The sequence below is a fragment of the Diprion similis genome, chromosome 4 (genome assembly GCF_021155765.1).
Source record: "Diprion similis isolate iyDipSimi1 chromosome 4, iyDipSimi1.1, whole genome shotgun sequence".
Taxonomy (NCBI): domain Eukaryota; kingdom Metazoa; phylum Arthropoda; class Insecta; order Hymenoptera; family Diprionidae; genus Diprion; species Diprion similis.
The window spans coordinates 15471470-15489149 of NC_060108.1; the positions used below are offsets into that span (position 1 = coordinate 15471470).

Here is a 17680-nt window from a genome sequence, read left to right on the forward strand (position 1 = left end):
CTAAATTACTAACAAGAGAAATTGTGCAAAAATCAAACATGCATCCTTACCCGGTGAGTAACTTCACGAAAAAAGTCGGTATTGCAGCAGGCTGCATTATCATTCGGTTGCGTGCCATCGTTTATCTAGAGACCGTTGATCTTAGTCTTTGCATTGACCGTGTTCGAAAGTGGCGTTTGAAAATGTTTACCGGCAACGACTGCCAGGATTACTAACCTATAAAAGTATTGTAAGAATTCCGTGCATGTAATAAATTACTATGGAAGATTCGATAGCGAAATATGACCTTAAAGTAATAAAAAGCGACTTAGTCAAAGCAATAAAGGAGTGCTCTGACCGAGGATTAAGGCACACGAGAAAATGGTAGTAAACATCTTCATGCCCATTCCTATGCTGCTTGTAAACTTATTTGATTTAAATATCGTATTTAGGCTTGGAGAGTTAAATTTTTCTCTCAAAGGAGTGAAACTGGATGATCACGATGTGACTGTGGATGTAAGTTTTTCGGATACAGCAGAGGATGAGGAGGACGACTATACATTGGCAAAGGGTTACTTTGACCTGAAGGAGTATGATAGAGCTGCGTTCTTCACAGCGGGCTGTAAAATGTCCAAAGCAAGATTTCTTCATTTGTTTTCACGCTATTTGTCTGGGGAAAAAAAGAAGATAGATGACATGACGGATCTGCCGCCAGATCCATTGAAAAATGAGAGTCTAAAGCAGCTCTGTGCTGATCTTCGAAAGGATCACTCAGCTGGAAATTTGGATGGTTTTGGTCTCTATCTTTTTGGAGTTGTCCTCAAGAAGTTGCACCTTGACAAGGAAGCCATTGAGGTGTTTGTTAACTCTGTTCGAAAGCAGCCAATGCATTGGGGAACGTGGCTTGAACTTGCCGCACTCATTACAGATAGGGAAAAGCTCGAGAATCTCAGCCTGCCTAATCACTGGATGAAGAAATTTTTTCTGGCTCATATGTACCTTGAATTACAGTTAATAGATGAGGGTATGGCTGTCTATTGCGAATTACAGTCAATGGGCTTTGAGAAAAATGGATATGTGCTCGCGCAGATCGCTATTGCTGTTCATTACAAACGAGGTTTACCTTGGTTTCAATTGATTGTCTATACGTCCTGAATCCTCAAATTAGTAAAATCCTAATTGTCACTTTCTCGATTTCAGACGTTGATGCGTCAATAGAAGCATTCAAACGCATAATAAAAGACGATCCTTATTGTCTGGACAATATGGACACGTATTCGAATTTACTCTACGTGAAAGAGTTGAAAGTTGAATTAGCACATTTAGCACACAGGGCGACGAAAATTGATAAGTATAGACTGGAAACTTGTTGCATAATAGGTAAGATAGTCAAATTTATGGTGTTACTTTCTCATTGTAATATCAGTAAATTCAGAAACAGTTTTTTGCAGGAAATTACTACAGCTTAAGAGCGGATCATCAAAAAGCTGCCCTCTACTTCCAAAGAGCACTAAAACTAAACCCACAGTATTTATCTGCTTGGACTCTGCTTGGTCACGAATTCATGGAAATGAAAAATACCAATGCTGCTATCCACAGTTACAGACAAGCCATAGGTGAGATAATTTGAAGTTGAACAACAAATGATTGGGAAATGCAACGAGGCAAGAAATAATTTCGAATCATCGAAACCATTCAAATGTCTTCATAACTTTTTTCAGAGGTGAATCGAAGAGACTATAGAGCTTGGTACGGCTTAGGTCAGACATATGAGATCCTCAAAATGCCTTTTTACGGTTTATACTATTACAAACAAGCGCAGCTGCTCAGGCCTCATGACAGCAGGATGGTTCTTGCTTTAGGCGAGGCTTACGAGAAGCAGGAAAAAATTCAGGATGCGCTGAAGTGTTACTACAAAGCTTGCAATGTCGGAGATATCGAAGGAATGGCCTTGATAAAACTAGCCACGTACGCAACAATCATTTGCCAATACTGAACGAAATGTTATTGAATTAAATTTGGCTAAATTCATTCATGAATCGGATTTCATAGACGTGAAAATATTGTTTCTACCTAGTTTTCCAAGTTCTCTATAAATATGACGCATGTATGGGCTAAAGGAACGTTTACTCTCATTTCTAGGCTCTATGAAAAATTAGGAGAGCAGGATCACGCAGCTGCTGCATACACCGACTTTGTTATGGACGAACACAGAAACGCGGATAGGGGCGAGCTGAGTCACGCATACAAATATCTAACAACGTACCATTTGAAATTCGATCAATTAGACCAGGCTAATCATTATGCTCAAAAGTGTTTGCAGTTTGACGAAACTAAGGAAGAGGCTAAAGCCCTTCTCAGAACAATCGCTCATAAACGAGCAAAGGTGGAAGAGAATCCGATGGTGGTGAGTAACGAGAACAAAATTCTTACATTCCCAACAACGTCTCGCGATATTTTAAAAAAATCCGACCTCTTTACATGGCTATGTCTTAAATTCGCCTAGTTCCAGGGATGGCTTTTAAATTTGTAAATTTCGTATTTTCAGATTGAAGATATGAACGAAACTGATCCAATTGCTGAAGGAACTGGTAGCCGCGTCGATGGAACGCCCGGAAATCAATTATCTCCAATGAATTTGTCTTTTACGCCACCGCAGTGAAGCGTAAGTCGCTCCTTCGCTTCAGTTTCGGGTAGCTAAGTAGGTTTCTGGATCTGTCTATTAATTTTTGATACGATATTACAGTTCAAGTTTATCAATTTTGTCGGTGTTACAGATAGTGCTCCTCAAAAAGTGGAATAGATTAAAAAATTAGGGAGACAAATCTTGTGTTGACACTTTAAAAAGTGAATTTCTTGGCAGAAACTTCCTATACTCATTTGATATATTCCGTTGTACAAAACCCCTGCCCTTTTTCTAGGATAGTAGAATTTTTACGAATGTAATTGTAAGTATTCGTGTACTTACGTAACGAACGGAGAAATCGATTAAAAATACATGTACATACGCCATTTTTAAAGAGTTTTCGTTTTATTAAACTGTCATTTTACTAAAAATCGATATCTATCTTAGACTGTACGATATTTAGTATCCTTAAGGGGGTGCCCTAGTTGATTTTGACGTTGTCGTATATATCTCCAAATATCTGTAAATCCGAAAATATCTATTAATCTTGAAATATCGAAGTCCGCGCATCTCAAATGCGAAAAAAGCTTATTCTGAACAAAAACACTCCAATAACTTTTCATTTGACACAGAAATAAGGAAATTGCGTAGATTCTAGGAAGTCGTAACTGTAAATTCCTAGAATTCATGCCATTTCTTTATTTCTGCGTCGTATATTATATATTTCGAACTAACATTTTTCTACGATTCGAAGTATTCAAGTTATTCAACTGTCCCGGAACTTTTGGCACACCATGTATAATGTATGACTAATGTTTAACCGCTTCAGAAAATGCGGCAATGACTAATTTATAGTTCCGACCTACTGTTTCATCCTCACGCTAATCCGATTATACTTCATAGGTATTAGTGTGGAAATTCAAAAGGCCGTAATTGAAGACACGATTAAGTCCTCGTATTCGGTAATATAACAGAGCAACTCGGTAATCAGCTCCTCGTACCGGTATAAATCACAATCCCTCCGTCCAAATTTTAACGAAGTCTATTTTCCTAACGATGTAAGTGATAATTGATTTTCCGAAAATCTTGCTGTCTAAATAACTACAACTGCATAATTTAGCTTTATCTTGGCTACCTGGATTTTCGAATTTTCTCTTTAGCTGAAAAAATAATTATATGAATATAATTATTTATTAAATAGCAGTTGAACGGAGGTATGACCGGTATGAGTTATGAAATATCTAACAATCAGGTTGTTGGTACCAAAGAAAATACAAAATACAAGTTGGTACAGAAAATTCGAAAACACTCGACTCCGTATGGCTCGACAATGTAGAGTATTTTTTCATACACCTAATAGCTTCGACTGAATTTTTACAGGTTTCAATCGCGCGTTATAATGAGTTATAAATATTCGAATCATGTCGTCGTCATTCTGATATTAACAAAAATATTTGTGCCGAATGAGTCAGTAAAAAGGATGTTTATTATATCATTACTGCATTATACGATTAGTATAAATTGCTTTGAACTAGAAATTTATTCCGGACGAGGGGATAACCAGATCGTGTGAGACGTATATAAACCTCGATCTTTCGCCTGTGTAAGTAGTCACTGAATCGCGATGCTTTCCGGGATCGTTAATAATCCTGCTTTGGCAGCGCTACAATTCTTCGCTGTTGTAACCATCGTCGTTTCTGCGGACGTCGTTAATTACTGGCCGCAATGCCGTCAAAAATTGGAATACTCGTTACCGGACAGTGCATACTGCGATAAATACTTCGTCTGCAAGGACGGAGTTTTAACTGAACGTTTCTGTCCGGACGGACTCGGCTTTGTTCCTTACGCTGGCTGCAAGCCCCTGCATCAGGTCGAATGCGGACCAAGGAATCAGCTGCGTACGTTGGCCGTCAAATTAATTAAAAAATCTGCACGATTTCTTTCTTCTACTTCAATTAAGAAAAATCAGAGAAGAAAAATAATACGAAACTCTTTATCCCTTTATACAGAGACTCCTCTTGGTACCGGGAAGTGCCAGCGGTTAAATGGCGTCTTTTCCGCCCCAGAAGGATGCGGGCGATTTTACAAGTGCTACCAAGGGCTTGCTCAGCCTGACGCGTGTCTGAAGGGTCAGATGTTCGACGAGCAAAAAGTGCAGTGTCGGTATCCCACGAGTGCCGAGCTCTCGTATTGCACTCCAATTTGGTACCCGGAAATGGCCGTCACTCAAGGTATGTATTATATCAGAAGAAATTGAACTGGGCAAAATTGTTCCTCTTTATAACGTGACAGTGGGGAGATTTCTGTTACTAATTTATTTGCGGATATGCAGCTCCTGCAGTTTCAGTAGTTCCTGTGACTCCTGTTGCTCCCGTGGCTCCTGTGGTACCGCCGACCGAGATGCAGACCGTAACAATTCTACCTCCGGGTAGCAGCCTCGAAGGATTAGAAATCATTGTACCTGACCCAAATCTATACAAATGCCCAGCGATTGACGCCTATCCCTTCGGGGCTCATTCCCGTCATCCGATACCTGGCAATTGCAAATTCTTCTTAATCTGTCAATCTGACGGAGTGAAAAAGATCGCCGGGTGCCCAGATGGCCTGGGATTTAATCCGAAGACAAGCCTCTGTGAAGATTCCAGAAATATTCCCGGCTGTGTTTACTATTATAGCAGTCCTAATCAGTAACGCGTGTTGGCAGCTTTGCGCAATTTGTATGCTGCAGATATGACACACACTTATTGCGTTATTGTGAATTTGGGTATCTTATTTTTAGATTTGAAATTTTCCTATAGGTATATACGTAAATTCGTTGGCGAATTGAAAAAATAGTTTAAAATGTTGTGCTAATATTTGATTATTGTATTCTTTGGATTTAATTTCATTAAATATTACGGGCGAATGAATTTTCTTCATTGAATTTTTATTTTTATTCCTGTAATAATGTTATTACATAACTTGCGGTATAAAAATTTTGGTCAAATGTCTAAACATAGTTGTTGTATCGATAAAAAATACTATCATAGGTACATATGACTATGTATAATATCTACGTTTACAAAAGTTGAATACGCATATGATCGATACAAATGTTGTTTGGAAAAATTTGAAAACTTACATACTAAAGTTCCTTATTTGAAGGACATTTTTTGCATAAAACTACTTCTAAATTACTCGATAAATTCAACGGATTACAACAATCCTAGGTATAAATCGTTACAAAACACATCACATTTCTTGTTAGTAGTTAGTAAGTACAAAATGACATGTAGAGGTACTGAATCAGTAACCATCGATAAATTGATCACAATTTTGACTAAAATTGAATTACCCGTACACTGATACCTCGATATCCATCCATAACAGAAACGTTACAATCACACATAATTTCAAATGACAAGAAGCAAATTTCGTCCTCTTAGACTTTTCGAAAGTACAAAAACTGTATATAACATACCTTGCTTACGCGTAATTATTTATACAGTTTAAATAAGTACTTGGCCCCATCATGAAAGGGAACTTGCGGCGCTAGTTGGCTTGGTTTGTTGGAGCATTGTAATAACCGGTAGTCGGAGTTGGTGCTGGTGGTTCGTTCTGATAGTATAAATGTCTCCCCATCGGTTGGGGGATTGAAATCGGCGGCAAGTAAACGTCATTGCACATTAATACAGGTTTCGAGACGGGTCCTACAAACGGCAGTTTTCGGGGATCATGGTTGACCGGGTACTGATTCATGTACCCGGGGTAGTTACACCTGTTTGGAAATGCCTCATTAAAATTTGGCAAAATACAGTTCCCAGCGGCGGCGTTGAAAAAGGCCGAAGTTGACGGGGTGAAGTTCGGTTCCGGCTTGGGTTGTGGGTGTGGGATCGGAATGGGCGCCGAGTTTTGGTAATGATTGTAGATCACACCAGGAGAGCAGATACCGGGTGAAGCTGTCGGAAACCACATTTCACGAACAGGCGTTGGCCTCACGATGGTTCTTCCGCTTATGGGGGTGCCTTTTAGTCTGAAGTGCCCGGATATCATTGAACAGTTTGTTGGTTCCCCGTTATTTTCACGCACTATGTCGTCTATGGTTAGTTTATCCAGTCCGCGGATCTTGAAGTTCCTGAGATTTTGCCGATGCAGACGCCGCTTCCAATCCCTGTATCCTGCTTCTGTTTCACTTTCCCTTGGCTTGTTTTCCCCGAAGAACCAAGGCATTGAATGTGAAACAACGTAGTGATCAAAAATCGGGGTGGAACATCGAGACTCTGTGGACTATTGGGGAGAAAAAAGGATAATTATTAAATAAAAAATCATAACATTTCGATACAGTTCCTACGAAATTCATAGAATATTTTACACAGATTTTGCTATACAACGAGTAAAATAATACAATGAGAAAAAATTTCATGAAAAGTTGAAGACACATTTGATAAAAAATAGAAAACTTCAACCATAAAAGATTTTGATTTTATTTGACGGTACTTCCACTAATTGAATTGGTGTGCGTAGTGATAAAAGGCTTGTTTCGTATATAGTTTTCATCCGATTTTCAGTATGATGTAATGTGATGTATGACTTACCTCAATACGTTTCGTTTTTGACGATTTTTCTTCACGTGCGTAATTGTGATCATTCTCTAGTGCAGGTATCATCATGATAGGTACGTTTGAACAAATTGCTGTGTTACTAACAATTTTTCACAATTATTTTTCTTATGCAAGCAAACGTGCACTTATATAAATTTATACACCAAATATTTCCGAAATGTATTGCGAACAAATAGCACCTGAGAACAGAAAGCAGGTGAACCTGCAATGACGCGTCCTTGGTTTAGCGCAGCGCGGGCAAAACTGAAGTAACTGCGAAAATTTGTCGTCACTTTATACAGGTACGAGTGACTAACTACGCAGAATATATACCCCACTATTTTCAAATTTGTTGTGTATATGATGATACTTGCTGCAGTTATAACCATCGGTACACGAAAAATGTATATAATCTACATTTCCATGTAGGTATGCCAACACCCTTGTGGCCCCCTGTTGCTTTATGTCACACCAAGGATCCGCGCAGTTGTGTCTCATGCTAAGGATTAAACGGTATACGGTCACTTGAGGGATTTTCGACTTTGTTCTGACCTATGGATTATCGTTCCAGCAGGTATGGGCGATAATTCGTGGTATTGACTTGTTTGTTCCGAATGCTTGTCCAATAGTCTCAGGGGTCTCAGGTATGTACTGTAACGTAGCTTAATGCCTGGTATAAGCGACTCCTTCAATTCTGGGCGGAACTCAAAATGGGAAAACTTTTGTCTGTAATTGTCGTTGTGGTGGAAAAAGAGTGACAAGTCGAGGGTCACCCATCCGAAATTCCGAGAGCCAATCAAACCCGGGGAAATTTTGCTACATTAGTTTGTCACTCTTGCCCTGGTTGCGGTACAGATTAGAGATTTCAGTTGAGAAATTGCGAGTTTCGATATTGTGGAACTAGGAGACAAATTATCTGTATCAATTATTATGCAAAATGTGTAAGTACATTGATATATGCTGTAACAGTAAAATAGAATCGTATACATCAACTCGAGGTCAGCGTTCAAATTCTTCTGTATATGATCGACTATAGTTAAATTATACCGTTCAAGTCACTTACAGTCGTTTAAAAATTACGCGCTGTCGCGCCATATTAATTTGAGGCGAATGGGATAAGCGCGTTTGAATTTATGGTATTGCGCAAGCGTCGAGTTGTCGAGCGAATTATCGGGATTATCGATCCGAGCCACGTGAAGTGAGCTGCAAAAGCCGGGACGATCACTTTTATGCATCTCTTTCGTGAAATTTTGTCTAGTGTCAAATTTCGCGAATTAAACATCGTATTGACTCTCGTGTTAAGCTTTGGAAAAGCATGCATCGTCAATGAGTTCGTTTCTTGCAAGAGCTCTTTGTTAATTCGTATACATTGTCTATTATAGATCTTTGACTCTTACGTCAATTAGTACATTGTATCGACTCGTGCGTCGAATCCTTGCTTTTTTTATATTGTTATTATATTAATTCGTTAAGTTTATATTGCATCAGTAATAAAACGACTCTTGTGTCGATTTCGTGATCGCATTACGCGTATTTTTGTCAATCGTATAATCGTATTGGTCATTGCCAAGAAATAGTGACTCTTGCGTGATTGTTTATTGTTACGTGGACATCGTGTATTACGAACAATGTCGACGATTTAGATCGTTCAGCGCTAGGTAAACATATAAAGAGTCGGATTTCGACATTAATTTGTAGATAAATAAACTTGATGTATATTCTGTCCAATTCTTTCTTTCTATAGGTACTCTTGGAAATTAAGATTCTCCCTTCCTTGGGTCCCCAAATGAACTCCACTGTGAGTAGGATCTAATAATTATTTATTTATTTATTATTTATTTGCCGGCCAAGCCGAGTCGTATGTGTTTCGTTTTCGTTAATTTTGATAATTGTCTGGTGCTCAACTTATTGTGAACAAAATTGTCTGAACCTCAACAGACCGCGTCGAGTAAGTAACTCGAAATAAAATTACATTTTAAGTAGAAATATTAATAATCTTCGAATAATAAGTCAAAATAAATAGAAGAGAGTAAGTTACTCCTGTTTCAATGCGCTGTAATGTTGGCCAATCTTCCGCAATCGTACCGGTAAATAAAGATAGGTCTAGTGTAAGTGTACCCGATAAGCCTTTGTTATTGAAATTGAGTTTCGATATTGTTTTGAAGAAAATCGTGAAAAGAGCGTGACTTGTTAATCTGTCGTCAATATACGGGATCGAATTTTGCGTAATTTGACTTTATTCATAATGTCAGTATATTTTTAAATAAAAAAAGTGAAAAAAGACGATCGTTCTACGGTTGAACAGTCTTCTGTGGGTCTAGGAGTTAAAATGGCGGCCGGTGTGAAGTTTTGAATAATCGCGCGTTAGATTAAACTTCGATATTCTGACTTCGCACTGGATGTCGAAACTCGATATTAGTCGAAACTCGATAGTTGTGTTCGATGTGTTTTGTTGAGATTGCTGATGCGTGCTTCGCGTGATTATTTCCCTTTCGATCCCGCAAAGAAAACATACAGAAAGCAGAAAGGTAGCGAACTGCGGGAGAGTAAGAGAGAGAAAGAGTAAGAGAGCGATAGAGAGACAGAGAGAGAGACAGAAAAGGAGTGAGTGGTGTTGTTATGCTTGCGTTGTGAATGAAGACATTTTTCGCTAATTAACCGAGGGATCGTCGCGGCCCGCAATGTCGAACCAAATATGTCTGAAATGGAACAGTTTTCTAAACAACATTGCGACGAGCTTCGAGAGCCTCTGGGAAGAGGAAGGCCTCGTCGACGTCACCCTCGCCAGTGACGGGCAATGCCTTACGGCACACAAGGTGATCCTTTCCGCCAGCAGCCCCTTCTTCAAGAAGGTCTTTCAGGTAATTTGACTCGACTCGTCAGCGGCTGAAAGAACCCTTCCGCTCCTCATAGCACGTGTATTTCACCACTCGATGATATAACCTAAAACTGGGTTAATTTTCTCTTATTTTTCGTTGTATCTAAACGGTGTCAAGTTCATCGTTACACAGCCAAGAGTTCGATTCTTTGAGTAAATTGTATCTGTTATTGGTAGTCGTGTTTTGATGTAACGATCACTAACCTGTCGGTTGGCGAGCAAAATTCTATCCCAAATAACGAGCGACAATGTCAATCATGTCAACTTACTTTCAGACCAACCCTTGCCAACATCCGGTGATAATACTGCAAGATGTCCACTTCAGGGAGCTGGAGGCACTGCTTATATTTATATATAAGGGCGAAGTGAACATAGAGCAACAGAATTTACCGGCACTTCTCAAAGCGGCTGAGACATTGAAAATCAGGGGCCTGTCCGGTGGCGATATGTTTGCTAAAGAATCGTACAAGAGATTTGTGGATCAGGATAATCCAGAAGTCGACGATATTACACCGGCCAAAAATGATACACCTAAAAAGAAACAAAAGGTTGGCAAGAGAGCCAATAATTCTATTCTTGAAAAAGCACTGACTCCCCAGCTACCGCTGAACGATAGCACCAGCGACACCACTACCTCAAATGTTGAACAGAATTTCAAGGAATCGGATCCAACACCTGACCCTGTTCTTCTACGACTAGAAATGAAAGTTAGTCGGTTCAAATTTCTGTATTGTTTTCAAGAAATAAGTTGCAAAAAAGATTTTGAATTATTTTCTTTAGGGCAAAGAACTCGAAATTCCATTGTTATTTTGACCCATAAATTATTAAATTTTTTGCCCATTTCATGGAATGTTAATCAATAACTTTTCGCATTTGCAGACAGAGCCGTTGGAAATCCATGTGGAAGATTTTCAGAAGCGTTCACCAATCCGCAAAGATGTGCTGGAGCGACTAGACACAGGGCAAAGTGACGCCACACAAGGTTAGTATTAATTTAGCAGCGCATGATGCAGGTTATTGTTGTTCGTTCACTGGTCAAACACCCTGCGATATTTTGCTGAGTATCATTTTGTACATATGTGTTACTTTTCCATTGTGGAACAAAGGTTTTTGAACGATATTATTTTTGGCCTTTATGTCTGCCAAGAGAATGTCTGTTACTCAGTTGTCACAACATGTCACCCAATTTTGTTTCCACAACTTTTCAACGAAGTTGAGGCATATCTAATGTTGAATGACGCACAATTATATTTTTCTCGACATTGTACTGATATTTCGATTGTTGTTTTACGATCAAACTCTTTCGACAAATTAGTTCCAGCTTATCACCAACTGTTTGAAGAATCGTTAACATGCCAAGGTAGCTTGCATATCTGACACTTCATTTCACTTTGATGTTTAATTTATGCTGTGAACATTTTTTTAACCATCCGTTTATTGCAATTGACGCTTATTGATAATTTTACATGATTTGATTTGAACATTTCTCTGTGATTGTGTCGTTTGCACATAGGCAATATCCCTTTTTTCATCTCTCACTTTCCTTCACAGAGCTTTAAAATTTCGTAATTTAATCGATGGTCCGTTTCTCAATTATATTTTTTGATTGAGTTCGTTTTTCTAAGTAAAAGAGTACATATATGTACGTGTATTCTTTCATCTCTTAGCTACGAATAGCAATCATTTGTAAAAAATTTTCAAAGAAAGTTACCTGGACCATAAAATAATTTGATAGAAGTCCTGGACTTTCTTTTGTTTCAATTTTGCTGGATACCAGCCTAGTGGAAAAAAATTTTTCTTGCGAAGGCCATAAATTTGATCCACAGTCAACTTTAAAATGCGATTCAAATCTTGGAATTTTTTAACCAAAATTCAGAGGACATCCCTCTTTCTTTTGTTTCAATTTTGCTGGATACCAGACTTAGTGTAAAAAAAAAATTTTCTTGCGAAGGCCATAAATTTGATGAACAGTGTGCTTTCAAATACGATTCACATCTTGGAATTTTTTAACCAAAAATCAGAGGACATCCCTCTTTGCTCCGATCCTACCACCACATCCTGCGGTTCCCACATGCCTGCGAAAAGTGTATTATTTTACAAATTTATCTACAACGATCTGATGGCGAATGTATATCATTGATGTTATTTTCGTTGCTTCACCAAAATGCTATTTACATTCGCAAACCTCATGTTTTAATTTGGTAGTGAAAAAGTTTTAATGAAACACGTGGGTTTATACAACTTAAAAGAGAAAAAAAACAGAAAAATAATGCAAAAGAGCCCGGAGAATTAGTTCCTAGAACTAATTGGAATGGTACGTTGCCTCTCATCTATAGAATATTTTCCACTCTGAAAACCACTACTACCACTAGTCGTGTCTTGGTGTGTTGTGACTCGCTAAACGGCGATGTGCTGATGTGTGGCAGGGTCTGGGAACAGCCCTGCTGAAGATATATCTGGTTTATCTGGACTATCTGGGATACCTGGAATATCGGAGGAGAAGCCCGTCGCTATCTACGCCTACCAGCAGTTACCCTATGCGGATCTTCTGCCGAACCCAGACGTGATCGCGACGTGGGCAAGTTCCCGGCCGATAGACGCCCTGGCTTGTGATCTGATGAAAATTTTATTCACCCCCGAAGAGAGGATCTTGTGCAATGTTAATGGAAAAATGGGGAAGCAGCAATTTGACAGCAGCAAAATACATCTGATAAGAGAAGTACTCCTTCACTTCAGTGGAATTGCATCGGATAGCCTGGAATGGGAGGAAGCTTGGAAAAATTGCGTAACCAAAATTGATACAAGTAACAGAGGTTTGAAAAGGTACTTATTCCAAAGACGATCTGTTTACTCGCAATGACTAGGGCGTTCCAAGTCGGTGATTAAACGGAAACGTTTTCACTGGCTGGAATAAAACTTATGTGTTAATAGTTGTTAGTGTTGTTCGGAAATTTTTTTTATGGTAGAAGCCTGATAACTTGATCTATTCTAACTTGTTGTAGATGCAATATCAGCGTTACTCGTTTATCTACACTCATAATTATTATACCCGCACATATGGCAAAAATTATACATAGTACTCAACCTGGTTAAAATTGACATGAACAATGCTGTTGTCTGAAATAAGCAAATCAAAACGTTCATCACCTTCGGCCTGCAAGGTAGTCGTGCTAAGAAAAACCATCAAATTCTGACCGTTTTCCATTCGTACTATTGCATAAGAGACGAGATATCAAGCTTCTACGGTACTTTCGTTTAGCTTAAATTTCTTGATCCGTCAAAGCCATTGATGTCCAATTTTTCAATCGGAAATGTCATAGTGCATAAGAACTGTTGCTGTTTAGAATATTTTCCATTGTGATTTATTTCTATGGTATACATATCGATAGCTGCCATAGGCAAACATTTCCTGATAAATTTAATTAGAAAAAACCATGCTACAGTTAGTGCACTTCTTTTTCGGCTCTCTCATATGTTATAGCTTCTTCGTTTCGATTCATTTACTTCTTGCGTATTTTGAGTTGCAAATTTGATAAGAGTTGCAAATTCATAACAAATTCATGCTAAATTTGGACTGGCTGATAATTACTATGTTTTAAATTGAGTTTCTTTGCCTCGCAAGAGGACAGCACGAGAATCAGTTTACAGAAAACAATGTACAAATATTTTGTAACCACCTATAATGGATCAATATTCTACAAACAGAAAACCAATTCAAAGCAATTCATTGCTTTCAAATGCGACTTGAAATTTATATCTGAGAATCAGAAGTTCAGGTTGATGCTTGATTCTTTTTCAAAATATATTGGATTTCTTTTATACAATGAAATAATAAATTAGGGTAGAGCAGACAAAACCATGAGAATATTTTATCATACTGCACTATGTGCCTTGAGGCATGAAATAACCGAAAGACCGAGATTCTTGGATTGAGTTGGTTTCAGTTTGGTTCGTGTTACACAAAGAATATTTTTTATCAAAGTCTTATAGCATTAAATGTAAATTTTTATCCATATGTAAACAAACGTTACATCCTCGCAGGAAATACATCAAAGAATACTCACTTGTTGCTTGAATAGTGTTATATTTTTTAGATATTTGTTTGGTTACTCATATATTGGATGAGAATTGAACATATAATACGTATAATTACGCAGGCTCTGTTTTTTTGAAAAACGCTTTGAAACTATCGTTATTTCAATTTACAGGAAGAAAATATTAAGATCGCGCCGGCTCGTGAATCATGTTTTCAGTTATAGCGACTCTAGGTAACAGTAACATTCCTAATAGAATGATGATTTTTTTTGGATGCTAAAATGGTGTGTACTTGGTCAACCACGAGAAGAGAATTCGCTCGTACTCGGTATGCTTCCTTGGATATACAAATATCGCAGACATCAGCCGCCGGGGAGCGTCTCTTGCTTTGAAATTTCATGGCAGGTTTATTTAATATTCATTATAAATAATAACTATTATGCATAGATCTAGATAGGTCATAGAACAACTACAATTAATTATGTAAGCCTCAATATAGTTAATTAAGAGACGATGTTTGCTATTGAGTTATTTAAATTTAAAAGGGCTGTAATAAGCTTGTAGCGATTGACGTGTAACAAAACCGCGTAGCAATATGTGTATAAATTGAAGTTGAGGATATTAATTGACGATTGCTTTAATTTAAGAGTAGAAAGTTGCGATTAAGTAAATGAGGTTCAACGTACTTCGCTTAATGTTGTTTTGTCGGACTGTTTTATAATTAAACTGAGTCATGTAAACGCGAGTTTAGTGATCCAGAGTGACAAGTCACGTCACTCTAAAAAGAAAACGAACTATTATTCTTGTTACTATAGTTAAGTGGAAAATTTTTTTATGTTTTTTGTGAAATATCCCGCAGAAATTTTACTCGAAATTATTTTTCTGTTAATTCTCGTTTAAAAAGAAAAAAAAAAATTCTTTTGTTTTATTGTTGTTTTTGTTATTGTTTTCAAATCATCCAATCGGCGTACCAATGATTATTTTTTATAATCTTAATCTAGAGACGATAGATGTACACCTGTAACTTGGAAGAGAAAAATAAATGTGTTTTACATTTTTAATTGACATTTGTTTATTCCATATTATACCTTTGTTTTTAGTTGACATTAAGAATATTTACGAGCCTGCAAATAGTTATATTGTATACAATCTGAGGTCTCTCTAAGAAGTTGAAGTTGAATAAATTCTCAGTAAAATTTCAAAAAACTTTTTCCTCTCTGAGCGATACTTATTACAAATATTTCTTATCTTCTCTTTGGTGCGAAGATGCAATTGAATACGATAAAAAAAACTTGATTCTCGAATAAAGAATGATTTTCCCTTGAAAAGAAAAAGAAAAACAATTGACAATTTGTGCCTGAAATTGCGTTCAGCTTAATCGAGGTCTTATCAAATCCTTCCAGGATGCTCGAAGCCAACGGTAACCGTAATCGCGGAGGCTCGGGACACCTCGAGTCCATCGGTGGTTTCGAAATATCCTTCGAGTGTAAAAAGCCCGAATCCGCACCCATCTAATCACTTGAAATTGCCAAATGTAACCAACTCACCCGAAAATTCATCGACCGATTCCCCAATCGATCCCCCGGAGCCATTGACTTTCCCATCCGATCTAAATCCAAATATATCTCAGCCAGCTTTTCCCCCCTACAACACAACGAATCCTAGCAATGATTCCGAGTCCTTTGAGGACTCTCAATTACTAAAAGGTGGTCCCGCCTACCCTCCTTTCCCCTGCCCATTCTGCGATCGGGCTTACACCAGTTGGGGATTCCGGAGGAGGCACATCAAGGCTGTTCACACGATATCACCGATGCTCAACTGCAAGTGGTGCTTACAGGTTTGAATTAATTCGAAGAGTTGATTGCCCGAGGTTTTGGTACGCTAATCTATGCATAATTTTACACTCGGAACGCCGAGATGCCACGAGGAGTATGTCACCATTTATTTGAAATATTAATTTTCTTTTTCTTTTTTGGTTTTTTTTTCTTCTGTCTTAGTTATGAGTTTGAATAGAAAATATCTGCACCTTCAAAGATCGGTAGTTTTTTTGTCCTAATTTTTTAATTTTATCACTTTTCTTTTTATGCGGTGCACGCAGGTCCTACCGACGCATGCGGCATGGAGACGACATGTGATATCTGCCCATAACTTGTCGGCAAGCGACGCTCACAATGGTCTATTAATTCTGGAGGAAGCTCATATGGTTTTACAAATTGCTCATCCTACTCGGCTCGACACTCTGGTTAACATTATTAAGCAAAGTTCTCAGCAGCAGGATAACGCTCAGGGCAACAATCAGCCCGACAAGGATAACGATTGATAAATATATCGTAAACTTCGCGAATAAGGTAATTGGCAAATGGGATTATAAAAGGTAATTTATTTGCATTATACGTTATGAAACAATTGGGTTTAGTTTAACGCTCAAATTATGGTTTCTTCAGTAATTCATTTATTCTCCACTCGAACCGAGTTTAGTCTTCACTCCAGCTGCGTGGATAGAATTTTGAACTGTTCCTGGTATTTATGGTACTCGAGCTTCCATCGGCGTTGAATATGCGAGATATGATAAGTCGGAACATGCCGATAAATTCGTACCTAATTATATCCAGTAAATACGAATGAACTATATTCGATGCATAATGATCATGAGAATTGAAATAACCGCAACCATGCTATGGTAGTATAGTATAATATAATATGCGTGATGTGTAGACATAATTTTTCATTTAATTTTTTCCCCTTCACTTCCGTTTGTATTCGGCAATTTTGTATAACGTATACGCGGATACGAGTATACCAATTTATACATATGCCAGAGATGAAGTAATCGGTTCAAAGTTTATTCTAGAAGTTTTGATGGTACGGCATACCTACAAATATCGTAGCTTATTATCGTCTCTATCGAACGGTGTATAAACGTCGATTGCTCACCCAAACGCAGGAAATGTACATTCAAACTTTGGATGGTTATTACAGCTGAAATTTTAGCTCCGTATCTACGGTGAATTTTATTGGATTGAAATGATCAAGGAAGTTGTAAATTTGCTTTTAACATTTAATAACGCGGAGAAGTGAAGTCTTACAAGAATATTTTTTTGTATCAGATTCGTTTATACCTTGTAATGACGCAGGTGCCTTTGGTTACAGAAATTGCGTGCAACGCCGATGCGTAAAAAACAAGAAAAAAATACGATAAAATATCTTGAAACCACTTCGTCAAACGAACGGGTATAAGTTTAGTTATTGCAAATATAGGGTTCAACGTTAACAGTGGCCTTAACAAATCTCTTCGATATTAAAATTACTTGAAGAATATTTTTCTTTCAATACTCGAATTATTCTTGTTGTGTAATGGAAATTTTTGAAATTGCATTTTCGAAAGTTGGTTTGAATAGCCAATTTTTTCCGCAATATAAAGATACACAGCGTCGTAATTTAGGTGCTGCATCATTTGATCGATATTATGTGCAGATAAATTGTCTCATTCAATACTAGGATTTAGTAACTTATTTTCACCTAGCACAATGAACAACATTGATTGGTCTAGGTACGTACGCGTTTATCCCCTAAAACATATAT

At 37.8% G+C, this 17680-nt stretch overlaps 5 protein-coding genes across 11 annotated transcripts in view; 3 read left to right on the forward strand and 2 right to left on the reverse strand.

The window, feature by feature from the left end:
- Positions 1 to 17680, reverse strand: part of LOC124405842 (neither inactivation nor afterpotential protein C) — a 32895-nt gene that overhangs the window by 11 nt on the left and 15204 nt on the right. The window lies entirely within an intron of this gene.
- Positions 172 to 3065, forward strand: LOC124405843 (cell division cycle protein 23 homolog). Of its 3 annotated transcripts, none has more exons than XM_046881082.1 (8): positions 172 to 363; positions 432 to 1096; positions 1180 to 1359; positions 1431 to 1595; positions 1701 to 1947; positions 2122 to 2386; positions 2528 to 2684; positions 2757 to 3065. In XM_046881082.1, exons 1-7 carry the CDS (start codon positions 260 to 262, stop codon positions 2639 to 2641), a joined length of 1740 nt encoding a protein of 579 aa, XP_046737038.1. In that variant the 5' UTR covers positions 172 to 259; the 3' UTR covers positions 2642 to 2684; positions 2757 to 3065. The 3 variants fall into 3 exon arrangements, with proteins under 3 accessions (XP_046737038.1, XP_046737039.1, XP_046737037.1); XM_046881083.1 differs by having other exon boundaries at positions 2528 to 2672; XM_046881081.1 differs by having other exon boundaries at positions 2528 to 3065.
- LOC124405851 lies at positions 4617 to 5495 on the forward strand. The gene is made up of 2 exons (XM_046881100.1): positions 4617 to 4836; positions 4938 to 5495. The coding sequence occupies exons 1-2, from the start codon at positions 4740 to 4742 to the stop codon at positions 5294 to 5296; spliced, it is 456 nt and encodes a 151-aa protein (XP_046737056.1). The 5' UTR covers positions 4617 to 4739; the 3' UTR covers positions 5297 to 5495.
- On the reverse strand, positions 5784 to 7693 carry LOC124405849. 2 transcript variants are annotated; one of them, XM_046881099.1, is made up of 3 exons: positions 7519 to 7693; positions 7180 to 7385; positions 5784 to 6871 (listed from the first exon to the last, which is right to left on the reverse strand). In XM_046881099.1, the coding sequence occupies exons 2-3, from the start codon at positions 7252 to 7254 to the stop codon at positions 6137 to 6139; spliced, it is 810 nt and encodes a 269-aa protein (XP_046737055.1). In that variant the 5' UTR covers positions 7255 to 7385; positions 7519 to 7693; the 3' UTR covers positions 5784 to 6136. The 2 variants fall into 2 exon arrangements, with proteins under 2 accessions (XP_046737055.1, XP_046737054.1); XM_046881098.1 differs by lacking the exon at positions 7519 to 7693 and having other exon boundaries at positions 7180 to 7456.
- LOC124405844 (protein abrupt-like) lies at positions 9744 to 17639 on the forward strand. 4 transcript variants are annotated; one of them, XM_046881084.1, is made up of 5 exons: positions 9744 to 10046; positions 10339 to 10770; positions 10943 to 11045; positions 15502 to 15935; positions 16197 to 17639. In XM_046881084.1, the coding sequence occupies exons 1-5, from the start codon at positions 9867 to 9869 to the stop codon at positions 16416 to 16418; spliced, it is 1371 nt and encodes a 456-aa protein (XP_046737040.1). In that variant the 5' UTR covers positions 9744 to 9866; the 3' UTR covers positions 16419 to 17639. The 4 variants fall into 4 exon arrangements, with proteins under 4 accessions (XP_046737040.1, XP_046737042.1, XP_046737041.1 ...); XM_046881086.1 differs by having other exon boundaries at positions 15502 to 15925; positions 16197 to 16368; XM_046881085.1 differs by lacking the exons at positions 15502 to 15935; positions 16197 to 17639 and adding exons at positions 12490 to 12886; positions 14272 to 15021.

Excerpts from the sequence above, each read along its gene's own strand:
- LOC124405843 (XM_046881081.1), top strand. The coding sequence starts at position 260 with ATGGAAGATTCGATAGCGAAATATGACCTTAAAGTAATAAAAAGCGAC. Across the intron at positions 364-431 it reads TTAAGGCACACGAGAAAATG|GCTTGGAGAGTTAAATTTTT; the intron begins GTAGTAAACATC and ends TATCGTATTTAG. Across the intron at positions 1,596-1,700 it reads CAGTTACAGACAAGCCATAG|AGGTGAATCGAAGAGACTAT; the intron begins GTGAGATAATTT and ends AACTTTTTTCAG.
- LOC124405851 (XM_046881100.1), top strand. The coding sequence starts at position 4,740 with ATGTTCGACGAGCAAAAAGTGCAGTGTCGGTATCCCACGAGTGCCGAG. Across the intron at positions 4,837-4,937 it reads GGAAATGGCCGTCACTCAAG|CTCCTGCAGTTTCAGTAGTT; the intron begins GTATGTATTATA and ends GCGGATATGCAG.
- LOC124405849 (XM_046881099.1), bottom strand. The coding sequence starts at position 7,254 with ATGATGATACCTGCACTAGAGAATGATCACAATTACGCACGTGAAGAA. Across the intron at positions 6,872-7,179 it reads CAAAAACGAAACGTATTGAG|TCCACAGAGTCTCGATGTTC; the intron begins GTAAGTCATACA and ends TCTCCCCAATAG.
- LOC124405844 (XM_046881084.1), top strand. The coding sequence starts at position 9,867 with ATGTCGAACCAAATATGTCTGAAATGGAACAGTTTTCTAAACAACATT. Across the intron at positions 10,047-10,338 it reads TCTTCAAGAAGGTCTTTCAG|ACCAACCCTTGCCAACATCC; the intron begins GTAATTTGACTC and ends ACTTACTTTCAG. Across the intron at positions 15,936-16,196 it reads ACTGCAAGTGGTGCTTACAG|GTCCTACCGACGCATGCGGC; the intron begins GTTTGAATTAAT and ends CGGTGCACGCAG.